Source organism: Hesperophylax consimilis, chromosome 13 (assembly GCF_061612785.1).
Source record: "Hesperophylax consimilis isolate HC1 chromosome 13, BYU_Hcon_1.0, whole genome shotgun sequence".
NCBI classification, from domain to species: Eukaryota; Metazoa; Arthropoda; class Insecta; order Trichoptera; family Limnephilidae; genus Hesperophylax; species Hesperophylax consimilis.
This window is the reverse complement of record NC_142848.1, coordinates 35,922,770-35,941,364: the sequence shown is the minus strand read 5'-3', so window position 1 is coordinate 35,941,364 and position 18,595 is coordinate 35,922,770. Positions and strand designations below refer to the sequence as shown.

Genomic DNA, 18,595 nt, shown 5'->3' with positions numbered 1-18,595 from the left:
AGAAAAATTTGATCTGACATTGTCGATCACCCTTGTAGAGTCCTGTAGAAATAAAACTGATGTACTTACTAGGGTTTGCAAGACCCGAGCAAAGAGTAGCCATGACAGGAAACGTTGTGAAAGAGACTCCTCAGAGTGTGAAGATAGGTGGGAGAGACTTGAAAGTGGAAGTGTTTAGCAAACATGTGCTTTAAGCGTAGAAACTCTTCATGCTCAGCATCACTTTCGAGTAAAGCGAACGCTTCATCTTGCCCGGCTGGTCGATCCCGAGGCGAGAAGAAAGGACGTCGATAGATGCGTGCGTTCCTGCGTACAATGCAGGACAATTGACCCTCCGCCATCATCCCATGAAGTGGGTAATCTTAATGTTGTGACAACCTGGAGTCGCTTGGCAGTTAATGTTACTCATTTCGGTAGGAAATGTTTACTAACATTTATCGATTGCGGTCCAAGTAGATTTGCCGTGTGGCAGAAAATCGAGTCAGATAATGCAGCTTCGATTGTCAGACATTTGGAAGAAGTGTTTTGGGAAAGAGGCCCGCCCAAAGTAGTTCTCATGGACAATGGTACTCCATTTAGTTCCTACAGTGTTGCAGATAAGTGTAAGAGATGGAATGTTCGTCAAAGATTTTGTGCGGCATACCGACCAGCTGGAAACGGTATACAGGAAGCGATCCCCTGCAGGCAGTGTTTTGGTACCATCTTTGGCTGCAAAAAGTCAGGATGATCAACGTGTTGCGCTGTCTAGTATAGTTCACACTTACTCGTGGAGACACCCTTCTGCGCAAGTGAATATAGAAGTGGAAGTATTGACTGAGTTCTAAGTGGGCGATCTTGTTGCGGTTAAGCCAGTAGATGGGAGATGCACATCGTGCATGGAAGGGTGACAGGACTTACTTCAGTCAACAACATCAAAGTAGATGGCATACCAAGACATGTGCTTGACCCGCGAAAGATGCCTGACAGAGAACGGACTGTGTCTGAGGAGAGACGAGATGGAATTGCCGCACGTTCCACCGTCAATATTTTGGGTTTGTTTGAAGAGGACAGTGAAGAACCGGATCCGGATATGCATCAGGAGGAGATCCACTTGCAAAGAGATGGTGACCTTGAAGGAGAGATAATCACAGAACAACGACCTATAGGGACGCGAAGGGCTCCGGGTTGGTTAAATCAATTCATTCAGTGATGATGACATCAGGAGGGTGTGTGGTGATAAGCAGGTACCACTGTAAAAGCGGTGAACGCAACCGCAGAGGCACATAAAACAAGAGAGCTACGGCAGAGCGTCACACGGTGCAGAAGACGTCAGTTTAGACTACAGATACAAACACAATTCGTGACTTCACAATTAAAATTAAGGTTATAAAATGTTCAAAATTGATTAATCAACTTATCTCAGTCACGGTAAAACTATTACACCGTAAATGAATTTCCTCAGTCAAAAACACAACCAGCGTGCACGGCTCACCGGCCAATACTGAATTAAGGAGTTTCGAAGTATTCGCGAGTAAAAATGACACCATGGTGTTACGCAGTTTCCTAATTTGTGTTTATCTAAAAGGTTAATTTTTTTTTAAATTTGCGAGTTTAATTAGACGATGCGGGACTAATTTTAACACCAGATGGCATTAAAAACGTATTTTCGAAAAATTTGGAGTTACGCAGTCTACGAATTAATGCGACGATAAATTAAAAAATGTGAAATAACACAAATTATTCGCATTAAATTTCGTGACTACTAACTACTTAACCATGTAACCACTTAAATACATTGACATTTTACACAATATGCGAAGATTTTGAAATGTCAGATGGCAGAAGGGTTCTGGTCCCGTAAGGTATTTTTCCTTAAAAATAGGCAGATGGAATGATTCATTATTATATTTTATTCACGCAGGAGGCACTGACAAATTGACGAAAACCGTTTTCCTTGGGACATATATAATATATTCTACGTTGTGTAGAAGATCGTTTTCGTAAAAGGCGGGAGTGTACCTAAGTAAACACATGCAAATAATTCAGCAGTTCATTATTATTAAGTACGTTTATTCTAAAAGTAGGGATTTTTAAACGAAAATTTTAAAATAACAATCAAAAAAAGTTACGCTAGAATCTAGGACTTTAACCCAGGATCTCCGCCTTGCCGGGGCGCTGCGCTTCTCTACCAACGGTGCTAATAGGACCCTATTTTCTTCGGTCCGCGACGCTCGTTATATTTCATGTATTAATAGAGGGCGTTAATTAATTTATTTTATTAAAATACGCTCTTTGTAAGGTATTGCTTAATAATAAGAGAAACTATTTGTTTTTCTGACAAATTATTTGTTATTGTTTATTGGCAAGGTTAATTATAAATAAGTTAATTCGATCTAAAAGTAATCATTTGCAAGCCACTCTCTGCCAATGAAATAAATTCGATGTCAAGCTTATGTTATTATAGTGATTGTAATTTCCTTGATCTGTGTGTACAAGCTCACTCATAGATGGCACTAGATAAGTCTATTAGGCTACCCATAGATGGCGTTTAGCTGTCGAGTACTGTAGAGACCGCGCGTATGATAAATGCGGTGGGAACCTCCAGGTCGGGTATCATATCACATTAAAGTTTAAAATGCTTTATTGAGCCGGAGTTTTATTTAATAAGAGAGTTTGTAAGGAAACGCGGAGAAACATCAGAAATAATACTGAAAGGTTACACTATAAGAAATGAGGTAATGGCGTTAGAATAATAATTATTAATATCAACGATTTAAACATTAATGGGATTTATTATTAAAGGTTAGTCTAATAAGCTGAATAGGTATCGATGATTTATTTTGATGAAGAGATAAATATACTACTTCAATTGAGAACTTCCTAAATGTGGACTCGACAGTAGCTTGACAACTTGAGTTGTTTAATTGAAATGGGGCTTCTATTATTGTAATCCAGAGGGATGCAATTTGAGAAGCTAGCCCTTAAATATTATTGCAGTGATATATGGAATCAGCGGAGGAAGGGTTAAAGCAAACTAAATTAATGCAATTGAGATGAAATCTCTGAGACCGTTTGGTATTACCGTGTTCTACTGTTTTAAGAATCAGGGGATCTGAAAGAGATTACGAAGAATAATTGAAAAGAAATATAAAGGGCGAGAACCTACTCAAATCATCGAATTTGTATGCATATCACTAGTTAGAAGCCTAAAAAAACATAACTCCATAGTTTGGTTGCCTGTCTATAAAATTCATATTCATAATGTAGAATTATGAATTGAATTTTGTAGGTTTGAAATTTGGAGTTTGAATGTGAAATTTTTGTAGGTTTCTTATATTCCGTAAAAAATGTACTGTATTTGTGTGCCTTTCGCGAAGAGTTGAGTTTAAAAAATAAAACTATTTATTCATATTCATTTTGCGTATGTACAGGCGCAAACAAATAATATGTTATTGAAGAAAGCAATCACTTTGTGGTTTGACATATTTAATAAAATGAAAATAAATTACTTTTTGTTTTAAAACCACGAGTTTTTAATAATTTTTAGAACCGACCGGTTTTGCTTTACTCAAGCATCTTCAGGGTACAAATTATTACTGTAATAATTTGTAATAATTGTAATAATTTGTAATAATCAAGCATCTTCAGGGTACAAATTATTACTGTAATAATTTGTAATAATTGTAATAAGTGTAATTCGTACCCTGAAGATGCTTTAGTAAAGCGAAACCGGTCGGTTCTAAAAATTATTAAAAACTCGTGGTTTTAAAACAAAAGGTATTTTATTTTATTTTATTAAATAATATGTCTCAATATTGTAAGGCAATAACTTGAAAAAAGCGTATTTTTATTTAAAAAAAAATTAATTAACGCAATCTATACAATCTATCTACACGTAGAGTATTTTTTTTATGCTTCCGATTTTGTTGTCCGGGTTAAATCTTCCCCATAGGAAAAACTAAACCCTTCCACTCACTTTTCCACAAATGATCAGCTAGTCAATCAACACTATGCAAGTGCATTACATAAGTAAAATAAATACAAAACAATACAAGAACAACAACACGTCAACTCACCAGAGATCAGATGGGAAAAAAAATTCACCGACTCCAGATATTTTCATATCAGAGGGTTCGGCTCGGTAGAACTTCTAACAGGGCCTATAAATCTTACTGATCCCTCAACATAAATATTTAAAAAATCTTTCGTTATCCTACATGTATTCAAAATGACCAACTTTTGCATCTTTATATATAAATTTTGTTGATAGATCTAATACGCCTAAATTTTTAATGAGAGAGCTATATATAATGCCAGTAGCCGAAATAACGAACGGTAATATTTTTATAGTCTGAGAATGCCAAATTCTTTTAGTCTCATTTCCTAAATCTGTGTATTTTCTTATTTTTTCATTAACAGATTTTTGAATATTACAGGAATTTAGAATAGCGACATCAATGATATAAGTTATTTTTTTAATTTTGTCATGTAAAACTATATCTGGTCTATTATGTCTAATCGTTCGGTCTGTTAGTATAGTTTTATCATAAAATATTTTATAAAATTCGTTTTCTAAAAATGAATTAGGTTCGTATTCATAATATGGTATTATATTACGGCAGTCAATCAAGTTATGTTTAATTACCAAACTTTTATTATTATTTTTAATTACCAAATTTATACTTTTCATTCCGACTTTAATTTGTATTTCCCAATACAACGTTTTCATAGTGTAGGTAACAAATATTTAAATGATATGGCAAACTTCAAACGCCGCCTAGCATGAGCGAAATATTTCTACCTAGTATAAATTGTTGGTAACAACAATTCCAAGCGTTTTTTAAAAAATAATATTATAATTGATTTAGTAGAGGATATTATCAGATTATCAGTGTCACTTATTTTATTAACGTGACCTATATTTGTTAAATCTTTTAGGTTATGTAACCTATATTACTTTATTGTAATTTTTCAAACAAGATGTCCTGCATTGTATGTTAAAAGTCCGTTGAGCGATAAAATAAAATAAATAAATACGAAAGATGAATCATTTTTGTAAGAAAATTTAAAAAAAAATACAAACGTACTAATATTATGTATGATTCGAATGAACTAAGTTAGGTTAACTAAGTTGTGGACCCGTGTATACTGGGTATAATATACCCGCATCTAAAAATATTTGCTAACTATGTATATTGGTTAACTAAGCTGTAGACTCGTGTACACCGCGTATATTAAAAAATTTCTGCTGCTTTTGTATATTGGCTAACTAAGCTGTGGACCTGTGTACACCAGGTATACGTAAAAATATCTGATAACTCTGCATGTTGGTGAACTAAGCTAAGGACCCGTGTACACCGGGTATACTTAAAAAATATCTGCCAACTCTGCATATTAGTTAATTTACTGCTTCTGTATATTGGTTACTTAAGCTGTTTACACCTTGTATATGGAAAACAATCTGTTGGTTTTATATATTGGTTACCTACGTTGTGTACACCTTGTATATGTAAAAATATCTGCTGCTTCTGCATATTGGTTACCTAAGCTGTGTACGCGTGGTATATGTTAATAAGAGAGTTAATTGTAATACATATTTAAGTACTTTCTTACAAATCTATTGTGATATCGGGGGAAATTTTGATTTTGATTTATTCAATGAGTTAAAATTAGGAACATTCATTTTGGAACGAGAGGTGTACAGTTCACAGAATTAATAGTAATGTATTTCACAGAACTAATAGTAATAAACTAAGACAAAAAATGTTAATTATTTTGTAGGAAAACGTTGCTTGTGCAATGATGGATGACTTAGCTATCACAGGAATGAACTATATATGAACTGGATAGGAATCCAACCGTTTGCCCACTCAGCTATTAACATGGTTTGAGAGAATTACGTATTATGTGAACAGAGCATGGAGCGATTCTGTATGGCATTTAATTCTCTATATAATTCTTTCAATTCATTACCCTACGCGTGAAACCAAATAACCTCATTGAGGATTGATTTTTTAAAAATATTTGTAACATAATTTCAAAGACTTCAATTTGGGAGGCGGATATGGGTTCCACCGCCCCGGGAACCATGTATTGGATATCCAAAACTTCTGCCATAAGTCACTCCATGTAGTTTGCTATATTTGGTGACTTAGCAGTGGTGTCCGCTTTCATGTGGTGACGTTTGTCCGGGTCTTGGTGGCGGATGCATACGTTCACCAACTGGGCGGCAGGTCAGATCGTGAGAGACTGGTTGAGGGAGACCCTTTGACTTCTCCAGCAGGACTTTTTTGGAACATCGCATTGCACCGTAGTGAGGAGGATGGATTTATTCATTCCTTTCTTAAAAAAAAACATCCCCAAAGATTATATAGGCCCTCAGAGAAATTATGTTTCTCATGGCCCCCTGTGTGGATGTATTGTCAAAAAAATATCCATTAAAAAAACTTGTTTTCAATGGTCCATGAATCCTAACTGAAAAAACTCTTAAATTATGTACTAGAAGCAAATTGGTCTTCTTCAGACTTGTAATGTGATTCTGCCTCCTTCCCAACGTTTCCCTCCGGACAAGAAAATAACCTTTTTTTAATGGCCGAGCAACGCAGTTAAATAGTTTGTTTGCTGTATCAATGTTGGTATTTATTCTCACTGAAGAGCAAATGGTTCAAACATCTCAGGGGTAAGGTACCCTCGAGTTAAGTACTTGTATTCACGGACTCGCATCGGTAGCTACCTAGTACAGGCTACGTCGTTACATGCTTTTTATTAATGTACGTAACAGACAAGGTACATTAAAAAATAATAGAGAGAAAAAATACCAAAGTGTGCCATAACAGTGTACAAAAATATGTAAACTTAAAACAATAAGTAATCAAAAAGCAAGGGACAATAGAGTTTGAGAAAAGTGAAATCAAATTATAACAAGATATTTAAAATTTGTTGTAAAGTTCCGGTTAATATGTCCAGAATATTGACACTACAGTCGATGTTGTAAATATAATCGACAAATTCGTATTTTAAGAAAATTTTATCAGGAAATCTTTTTGTTTTTAAAAGGATTGCCAATATTATGAAGTGATTTTCAATAAATTGGTAATACTCATTTTTCTACGTGTAGGCCCCCAATAGGTTAAAGAAATTGATGTTCTACTCAAGAAATAAATTCGGTTTTTTTAAACAATTTATTTAAACAATTTAGTTTGAACAAATTCAATACAAGTGAAGAAAGATTGAGCTTACTTTGAGAGCACAGAAACGCCAACACGATTCTATTCTATCTGTTTATCTCATCAGTGGTAGGTACGTACTAGTGTAGGTACATTTGTACTAGGGTAGTACCGCAAACAGAGGGCAGGTCTGAACGTAAACAGGCTTATTTAAACTTGAAGATTCTTCCATTATTAATCTGGGATCGTGGAACAAATTAAAGAAGTTTACTTGGCAGGCCGAACTATGCCAGATACCTATTCCTGCGATGTAATCTCAGCTTATTTAGAAAAGCGCTGGCGCTAGGAGAAGTTTTCAGATAAAATCTTGCTTCGGAAAACAATCTGAGAAATATTAGTTCCGTAGGTACATAGCACAGCATTATTAACGTTAAAATCTTAGATCTAAAAGACAACACTTTTTTAATTCAGTTTCAAATACCTGACAGAAAATATGATAATTGATCGGTATCATTGCCAAACGAATAGCTGATTGTTTGATACGACTATTCAATATGAACTATAGAGCCGAAAATCAGAAAGAATGTACACGCAGAAAACTGAATGAAATGAAATATTTTTAATTTATTTAAAATATGGTCAAATTATTAGTTTTCATGTTAAAGACAAATACCTTTAAAGAATGATTTGACAAATTTCGTAACAAACTATCAGTAAAGCAAGAATATGTTATGACATGACGAAGTCGGAACACATGTTCTTCAAAATAATGAAGGTCGCGGGTTCGAACCCGGCGTGCGCAAATAAATTTTATTTGATTAATTTGTGTTATTTCACAATTAATTAATTAAAATAATATATAGTATATTTGCGGCACGTTCCAGAGTGGAAGATACTACCAGTATCGCCCTGGTGTAAGACCACCATTCAGAATTGAAACGTTGCTCCAAATGGCTTTAGCCGTGTTTAGTGACTAGATCTGAATAGCCAGGTACTTCCCCACCTTCCTCTTTCCCTTCCCCACTTACCTTCAGCCTCACAACATCCCCCAACAGGGGATGCCATAGTCTCACTGGCTCCAGACGGGAGCAGTTGGGACTCTTGTGAGGTATTCACTATAAAAAAAAAATAATAATAATAATATTGTAGTATCTCGTCCATTATAATTATTCGGACAAGGCCATCTGCGTCGAACACGTATTCATATATATTCTGAATGACTAGGAAGGACATTTATTAGGAAGTGGTCATGCAATCACAATCTTGAAATTATATTGGAGCTATTAATTAATTAATTTTAAATATAAAACAGACGTAATATTACTTTTTGCATATTTTTAACATCATAAATTTATTTAAAATTAAAAAATACTTAGTTTTGAGTTTTTTTATGTGTCGCACATTTCTTTAACCATATTTTTAGGAGTCAGTTCCGGTTTCCACTTTGATATCACGTTAACCAATATGTCGTTGAAGATAAGATACCAAGGTTAAATTAATGTACTTAATGAACGTATACTTTGTCCTATTAAATAAAATTCTTCAGACGTGCATTGTTAAAATAAACAAACAACATATTCCGCGCCTTTCTATTTACGAAGAAAGAAAGTTAGGGTATAATAATGCAAGCTTTATAATAAATGGCATAAAACATGATGGTTGAATACATACGAGTACCTATTCTTGTATTTTATATCAGAACGGTCTCCTCTTGATGGGCCGGTATAAATAATAATGTGATATTTGTTAACTTGTCGTGACAATGACATGTTTACCGGCGTCATGCCAAGCAGAATAAATAAATATCGTTGCCTTTGTCAAGAAAGGTAAGTATATGGACTCATGTCTTACAAAAAAACGTCCCTAGTTTAGATTCATGTATTATAAAGGATTCGGATAGAACACCAAAATAGGTACTGAGGATCAACAACAAAAACTTTAACGAAATAGGTAAAATATAACCTTACCTAACAGGGCGACTATTCGCAAACTATCGCAACAACTTTCCTTTATTTGCTAACAATAGTTCGTTGTTATTTGTTTTATTTAAGAAACAGATAAGTATGAAGAAGATTGAAACGGATCTTCTAAGATTTTATTAGGAAATACGACTTAATTCCCATTCCATTAATGTTGTTATTTTATCAAAGGTTTATTAAAAAAAATCTTTCACTAAGGAATCTGAAAGCTGAACTTGACGGATTAATTAGTTATCTTTTACATAATTATTTCATATAACCATGAAATGACTGTTCAGATTTAAAAGACTTTAATGTGAAATTTTACAAATAATGATTACACGACCGGTCAGCGGCTGGGTGGCAATCGCGTTTGGGTCCCACCCATGAGTCGTTTGTTCAATTCCTCTGCTGGCTAAGTCCTCCATCACAAAACCAGCAACATTTTCGCTTACCGTGTTGGTAGTAGAAAATTCTCTAATATTGTCAGGTTATTCCTGTATTAATAATTTCTAATTAAAAAATTAAATGATTATATTCTTAATATCGCCCTGATAAATTAAGTTAACACATTCTCGTTAATTATTTTAATCATTATGGAGATAAATAATGGTGTAGTAGTATATGTACTTTCATAGTTTTGAAGTTGTTTCGGTAGGTACTATTCTTTTTTCATTTTTTTTTAAGTTTTTCTTATTAATATGATACATTTATAAATAATACGAAATTTCGTTGAATTGGATGGTGTTTCTAAATAATTAATGTATTTGGTAATTATTTAATTTTTGCAAAACATTTCCCGCATCTCAGTTCAAGGTGAATAATATTTTTTATGAACAGCATTCTATCAAACACGGAGAAAAATATATGTCTGTTGGTGGCGCACATTACGCGGCCAGAGCGTCGATAAGCTATCAATAAGCACGACTTTTTGGATGATGTCATTCATTATGCAAAATAACTGGCTAAATAATGAATGGATGTGAATTAACTACGCCCTTAACTTACAAGAAACGTGATTCCTTTCCAACTTGAAGGATCAATAGTTGTTAGCCATAACTAAACACCTCATTAAATAATTTACTCCCTTTTTATTTTCAAAAAGTGCATGCGGACTGTCAATGTATGTAAAAGTTATTATTTAAATTTGACATTGTCAATTTATTTCAACCGTCTGACGTTAATTCATTTGCCAACAACCAGTATTGCCAGCATATATCCATTTGCTATACGACATCGGTTGACGTATCAATAGTTCGATCATGCTAGCTAAATCGCTACAAATCCGTCAGTAGTTCCGCCTATCGATTTAAAGTTATTGATATACACTGGCAACACTAGAGTTATTTGACATTCCAAATGATCAAACGTCATACATTTACGTAAAAATATTAATAAAATGGGAATTTTGAATTGAAATACTGACCTAAATATGAATTGGCAATCCGTATTTACTTTTTGTCATTGACATCAAACGGGAAGCCATCAGGGATGCTGTGAACTATTCTACTGACTTTCTTTTGGTTATGCTCGGAATGATCCATCTACGGGTCAGAAGGGAGGTACACATTGTATACATTGCTACATATTTCTTCAGACTGATTTGTGGATGGTTTGAAAACTCGGCTATCATGGAGTGCATTCATTTCTATATTCCCGATGGTAATCTGCGTCACCGACAGCAGACATCTCCCGGCCTGCAGGCCTAACTTGCCAATGGTCATGCCGGTGAGGAATAAAATCATTTCTGACATTTAAGCTGCCTTTAAAAGGCAATCTCTGTTTTTACTGGTAAAGTTGATACACCTATATTTATAAAAAAAACAATTTTTCTTGGCAAACGTATTTAAAAACGCATTACAGTGAAATGTTCTGTTATTTAAAAAAATAATAAATTGAATTCAATGAACCTGTGACTCCATCCCTCACTCTACGTCAGGTACAAAATATGTAAAATCATATGGGTACAAACGGTAACATTTCTAATTATAAAGAAATGTGGAAGCATTGTATTTGGTTTGGTATTATTAGGTTTTGGAAAAATTGTGTGCTATCTGTTTTGTTCCAGTCTAAAAGCTTTGTTTGATTTTATGCATTTGTGTATTCCATGCAGGTTGTTTCAATGAGGTAGGCATATTGAGAGTGAGTGCATTACTTGAAGTAGCAGAAGACGCCCACGGCCAGCAGCAGGGCGGCCAGGCTGAGGCTGTACCCGCCCAGGTAGAGGTGGCTGGTCAGCAGCGTGGTGGTACCGCCCTCCCCGCCGCCCGCCAGCTCCGCCTTCTCCATGCAGCGGCTGTAGTCCGTGTAGTTTTCCCATGTTCCATTGGGGAGGCAGTTGAGTGAGGCGTTCTCTGAAACAATTTATAAAAGCAATCGTTCATTTTATTGAAAAATATTTTGAATCAATTAATATTTAAGCATTGAAGATGGAAATAATACTAATAAATCTAAACGAATCATCAATAAGAATAAAAGATAGTAAAAATAAAAGATAGTTAAAGATAATATTGCTAATTCTGACAATGAAATATGAGATCGACAAACATGATATTAAAAATCAAATCATAATGGTAGAGTAGTTAGAGACGCTGTCCCTGTAAGACGGAGATGCTGGGTTCGATTCTCACCAACTACTGTTACCTTTCCATTGTTTATTTCGTGTTTCGGTTAGATTTATTAGTATTATTTTCTTCTTCAATTTTTTTCTTCGTTTGTATTTGGGGGGGGGATGATAAAAATGTGTATTGCTGATTTATTAAAATCATTTTAAAAACGTGACAGCACGTTATTTAATAACAAACTATCAGTACATTAAGAATATAATTGAATACTTGTGCTTGTGCACATTCCGTCATCCCCATAACAGATTACCTTCCCTGTTGCACCAAAATTGAATTTTTTATTTAAATTTTTTATGTGTATTTATTTAGGTATTTATAAGAAAATCACATTGTAAATTCAATGCACAGGGTAAATCAATTAAATTCCATTAATTATCTAAAAATACAAACAAATATTTCAACACAGGTGCTCATCGATATTTGGTCGATGTACTACAATGTAAACAATGTAAAAAGATCTAAACGAAATATGAAACAGATTAATATCTGTCTATATATATATTTAAATATCTGTCTATATAAATACAAATCACCTCTAAGACGCTTCAAATACATAAAAATAATACGCCAAAAACAATTTCAAGAAGAAAATTGGTAACTTGACTGGAATGTTGTGATTAGACGATATAACAACATGTTCAAATATTACATTACTACTACCAAAATATATAAATTTTTGTTTTTTAAAATTCATCAAAGAAAACTAACGATCATAATGTCTGTAAAATTTTCATTAATTAATTGCAGCAAAACACAATTTAACAAACGAAAATTTCTCAAAACTTAACAAATAGTTCAGAGTTTGATAAAAGCAAAATCCCACATTGAAATGAATTTTCAAGATTCCCTCGCGGCTGCAACAAAGCCTAGACTAGCCGGAAGCGTCCCAGTCGGCGGACTTCCGGCCAAATAAACAGGAAATTGAACCTTTCTCCCGTCCGTTCCCAGCGCACAAAGCTTCACAACTTTACCAAGCTGTTTCTGGTTAACCCTTCAGGTTTTAAAATACTTCAGAATGCTCCTTAGGTATTTAGAATGTGATACACATTATTTTTGAAGTTTCGAGAAAAAAAAAGTGGGTGTGTCAAGCCTACGCAAGACAGAAGTGAAACTTCTAGTTTCAGCTGATGCTTGGCGTGGCGCAGTTCGCTGGTGTCTGAGAGAGAGGAAAGAAGAGAAGAGAGAGAACGTTCGTGAGCGGCTCCCCCACCTCAACAAGGTTTCACTTCAAAAATGCCACAGCCGAGAATCGAACCTCGCTTAACTGATTGAAAGCCAACCACGCTGAGCACCAACTGTAAGCAAAGCCGCATAAATTGATTATATTATGTAGGTTCTGAAAATATGAGAGCTTGTTATGTTTTATAATGTTACCTACATCACACCCAAAATATAATATATTTTTAAAAATAATGTACAATGTACAGAAATAGAATCCCACACAAGATCGCGTAGTGCGCTCTAGCGAACGGATATTTTATCAGAGGGAGATAGTTTTAATTTTTTTTTCTGTAAATTATTACATATTATCAAAATAAATAAATTAATTAAATAAATGTAATACAATTATCATAATATACGGATTAGATAATAATTTTAATCCAACACAATAACGCAAAGCGCGCTCTAGCGGAGTAATGTTTTATCACAGTGAGATAAGTGTTTTTATTATTTTGCAATATTATTTTCTTTTAAAAAATGTTCTGACCTACTAAAAAATAAGATATTGAATGAAAAAGGCGTTAAAAACAAAAAAATAATGTGCGATGGCCGAGAATCGAACTCGGATCAACTGCTTGGAAGGCAACTATGCTGACCATTACACCACCAACGCCAGTTGTCGGGATGAGCTAAGAAGCATTTATATGTTACTTCAAAACTTTGACTAGATCAAATGAACTTTAATCGGTGGTGGGGGTACCCGCATTTTCGTTTCGGTCATGAGTCGGTTTTACTCCGGTCCTCGAAATTGCATGACGCGCGTAAAGAAGTTTCACTTCAAAATACAATTTTAGAAACTAGATAAAATTATCTGTATTTGAAATAAACATTAATACTTCTAAAAAGAAAAACAATTCAATATCAAACATGAAAATGTCATAAAAAAACTAAAGGTGACATTTCGACTCGAAATGTCTATAATTTTGGAAGAATTCGATATTTAGAAAACATATTCCTTTTTCGTAGGAGATTAGTCGGGAAACCCTCACTTTACTTTTTTACCAATAATACAATAAAATAATTAAAATATTTCTTAAACTTTCAAACATCAATGAAAAAATCCCTTCATTTGTAATCAACTTTGACGATTTTTTGGATTTTATCCATGTAAACATATATTAATATTTGAGACAAAATGAAAAGAATAACTATTTATCTTTTCAACGACGAAAAAATCACATAACTAAATATTATAGAAAAAAAGATAAAATTACTTTTATGATGTATGGATGCACGATCAGATCTGTCCTTCAGTGGCCCTAATGGAATATGATGTTTGTGGCTAGTAATGTACTTCCAGGTTTGAAGGGTTAACTCAAAATTTCGGAGCACTTGCGAAACTTGCATTATCCGATGAAGTTAACAATATTTTGATAAGAATAATTACGTAAAGATAACAATGTTATATTTATTACACGTGTAACGTATTCTGATTGTTTATCAGCATTAAACATTGTTGACGCACCTACTGGCATAACAAAGAATAAAATTATTTTTGAAGAGTTTGATTTAACAATGAACTATTGTTACAAATTTATTTTGAGGTCTCCGGCGTTGCCCGGGCTTAACGCGAAGTCTTAATTGTTATTACAGGACAATAATGTGTAAGATGTGTGAACATGGACTATTACACATCTGCCATGATGATGAACATTGTATTACTGTTTGAAACGTTGACCCAACATGGCACAGTACCCCAAAAAATCACTTATTACTTTTGGCCGTGAAAATCTCAAACCACATCTCTCCATCTTCCCTCTCTCTATAAAGAAGAAGAAAGGGATCTTGTGAACAAAGAAAACTTTCTTGAATCAATTTCGGAAGCGAGGAGAAAACACGTCAGTATAAATAAATCTCAGAAATAATATCGGGAGTATGTTGTCAGAAATTGATGTATCCTGACAACTTAAGTATGATATGAAACTTTCGGGACTTATTTTTTGTGGACTATAAATAATATGTCATTACGACGTGACATTCAAGTCAATGTCCCCAAATTTCACGTGACGTGACGCCTTTTTATTTTATTTGCGGCGAGAAAGTGTCTTCGTTATCAATTTGGAAAATTCTTTTCACGCAAAAAGATATTAATGCACTTAGCAGACCTTTGTTTAATGATCGTGACAGTATTTCCAGATTTAACGAAAAAATCCCACCCAAAATAGTTACGCCATATTCTACGACTTTTGAATTACTTTGATCAACGCGGATATTTGAAATAATTCTCGATACCACTCCTAAATTACTCGCTTCTTGCATGATTTTTTTGAAAGCAACAAAATAAGTGTCAAATTAATTGTTTGCTAGTTTCACATTATTCATACACATGTCGGTTGAATATTAAGTTTTTGTAAGATATTTTTGAGACAGAATAATATAAGTGCATTTCATAAATTTCTTAACGATTAAAATAATTTCTTTTCACTTATATTGGAAATTTTATTAGTGTACATATATTATGTGACAACTACGATATTCGTACAATTTTTGGGGATTGGCGTATCATCTTAATACGCGTATAGAATCATAATATATATTAGAATTGCCCCACTCCGAAAGCTTACTAGGATCGTTTTTAAATGTATTTTTGACTCCTTAAAGACAGATTTTTTAATGCATTTAGATAGTGCTGTAAATATAATATATTACATAAAAATTTTTTGAAATTTTTTTATTTATTATTTTTTTTTATTAAGTTAAAAATTGAGTTAGTCACCCCATTTTACAGTACCCGGAAACGTAAAAAAGATCGCTTACTATTATTATTTTTTGAATTGGTAGAATGTGAAATGAGATATTTTGCCAATGGAAAACAAACGAAAATAGGTATTTCTTAGTGTATTTATATTTTCGGAATACATTTTTTTTTTTTATATTAACTCCAGGAGGAGGCCCCGAGGAAAATTATTTCCCTTAGGGCCTATGTCAACTCTGGGGATGCTGTGTGGAGGGTCTTTTTAAGGAGAGGAAGGAGTGAAGTTGTAGGAGGGAAGTCGTTCCAGAGCCGAGTTGTTGAACTCAAGAACTCGTCGTGGAAGCGACTCTTTCTCATGTGACAAATGTCAAACGTGTAAATATGTAGGGCGTGAGTTTGGCGTGTTTCAGATTAGATATGCTCCGAATCGATTACGCTAGTTCTTTGGAGCATCTTCCATTGTAATACCCATAGAAAATAACAAAATACCTACCTGAAACCTGTGCTCTAAAGATTGCAATCCTCCTGTTGAGAGGGGAATCTATCAAATGGACCGCCTGTATAAATGACTCGCGAATAAATCACGCGCGATAGATCCATTTAAAAATAGTGTGTTGCTTAAAAAGCATTATAATATTGGATTTAATTCAATAGAACGGTCAGTAGTGAACAAACGCATAGGATTCTGACCTAGGCGTCGTGGGTTCAATTCGTCTGCTAGCTTAGACCTCCATTATTGCCAAGGCATTATTGCCATTTTTCGTCAATATATAGGTACATAATGTATTGTAAAATTTATTTAATTACGTTCCAAAGAGGAAAATACTCTCAGTATCACCCTGGTATAAGACCATCACTCAGAATTGAAACTTTGCTTGAAATGGCTTAAGCCGTGTTTGGTGACCAGATCTGAATAGCCAAGTTCCCCTCTACTCTCTACATTCAGCCACAGAACATACCACAATTCGGAAAGCCATATTCTCACTGGCTCCAGACGGTTTGTAGCAGTTGGTACTGAAACTGACTTGGGAATTCACATGAAAACCAAAACAGTTTTATCCGGTCAAGGTTTGCCTAATTTTTCTATAATCATTAGCATTCCTCATGAAATTTTAGTGTTTTGAGTAAAGTTTTAATGAAAATTGGGACTCGTGAATACAGATTCATTCTTGAAACCAGTTTTGTGTTCAAAACGTAACGATAAAATTCTTGTTTTGGATTTGTCCGCTTGCGCAATTCGAAGGAAACCATTCTCGTGTTTTTCAGTTTTTCAGTTTCAGTGCCGGCAACCCCGGCGTTTATTTAATTTCATGGTTGTTTACATTGTTTTCTTTTCTTTTACCCGCCTCACTAGACAAAATCTGTTCCGAGGCGAAAGTCTGTTTGAAGTGCGGTTATAAAATTCTAGTCACAGAGACCTAGTATCATGAATAACTCGATCAAATTCTTTCACACATCTGTTTGGTGTTTTGAGTCCTGTTCGATGGCTTCCAATCGTTTACAAACAAAAAACTATCGGTTATGCCACGTAAAAATTAAAAATAAAACGTTAACGTTAAAAATTTTAATTGCTCATGCTCGTTATCATATAATCTTGAAGAATCTTTTACCTGCTTTCATAAACAATATTTCATTTTATAATACGTTAAAAATTAGGGAATCTATTTTATAGTGAAGTCAGGTGGGAATACTTGACGAAATGATATTATTTTATCTAGGTTCGAGGAGTTAACCACTATTCAGAACCAAAATCCATTTGACTACCATAATACGGGCATATTACTATATTACTAGGGTGGTAGTCGAAAAGCATTTGAAAAACCCTTTGTTAAAAAAACCTACGTGAAACCATAATAATTATGTACAAACATGATCGTGTTAATTACTAGACACAAACACAAGATAGATCCTGTCAATTGCAAAATTGCCATACTTACTTAATCTAAATAATAACCGTACCCCGTAGGTACTGCCGCGTACATCACACATCACAAAACTAAAAAAAATTGACACTAGAGCTAATTTAAATTATGGGTTCTACTTCGGAAGTGTTCGTTGATTGAGGCGCGCCTCAAACTAAAATAAACGTGACTATGTTGGTTACAGTCCCATTTGACTTCCCTTCCTCCTCCGCCTTCATGAAACCAGTGGCTCTTGGAGGCTGGCCTCATCTCTACCCCACTAGCATATCTGTATTATTATCGTAATGACTGTACGGTTTAGAATTGTTGCAAACGAAAGTGGCGCATTTTGTTATTAAAAAAAACGTTGAAGTTTTGAAACCGCGGCAGCGGGTTTATTTATTTATTGTAGCGGAAAATATAGCTGAAATTCATGTGTGGCCGGCCGCGTCACGCTAATATGATGAGTTACATACATTTACCAATATACGAAAACAGGGTAATATTTTAATTGAAATTACTTTAGAGCTTGTGCAATATACAAATTGGTAATGTTAAATTGAAATTTTCGATGTATGGATAAGCGTATCTATTTCCCCTTTTCCCATATTTTTAAGGGGGCACAGCCTTCCCTGCCTCATTGCACGAACCACCACTGCATAATTTTTACAATTATGTTTTTGAAATGTGGAACGGGAACACTTGTGCGATAGATATCAAGAAAAATAATTTTAACATGTTATTCTTCAGATTTTTTTAAAAGAGGACCTACTGTTCAACAAGAAATAATATTTTTTCCGTATATAAAATAAATGGAACGTACGGGTAATGTAAAAAAAGTAGACGCGGATTTAGATCTCAAGCAAGATTGATATTAGAATGAACTGCCACACAGGCGAAGTGATGAGACGCCCTTAAAATAAATTACGAGAAGAAAGGCATCTACAAAAAGAAACCTTAAATGGTTTAGCGAAAAAATCGGAGAGATATAATTTACGATTCAGAATTAAATCAGCTTAAAACATAAAGTCAACAATTTATAAAGAAAATA

The 18,595-nt window shown here is 34.1% G+C and overlaps 1 protein-coding gene across 1 annotated transcript in view; it reads right to left on the bottom strand.

The window, feature by feature from the left end:
- The window catches only part of LOC149418913 (diuretic hormone receptor-like), a 579,308-nt gene that overhangs the window by 162,251 nt on the left and 398,462 nt on the right, over nt 1-18,595 (bottom strand). Inside the window, exon 4 of the mRNA XM_089638437.1 lies at nt 11,259-11,457. Within this exon, the coding sequence (XP_089494563.1) occupies nt 11,259-11,457 (199 nt within the window). The remainder of the gene's footprint in view (nt 1-11,258; nt 11,458-18,595) is intronic.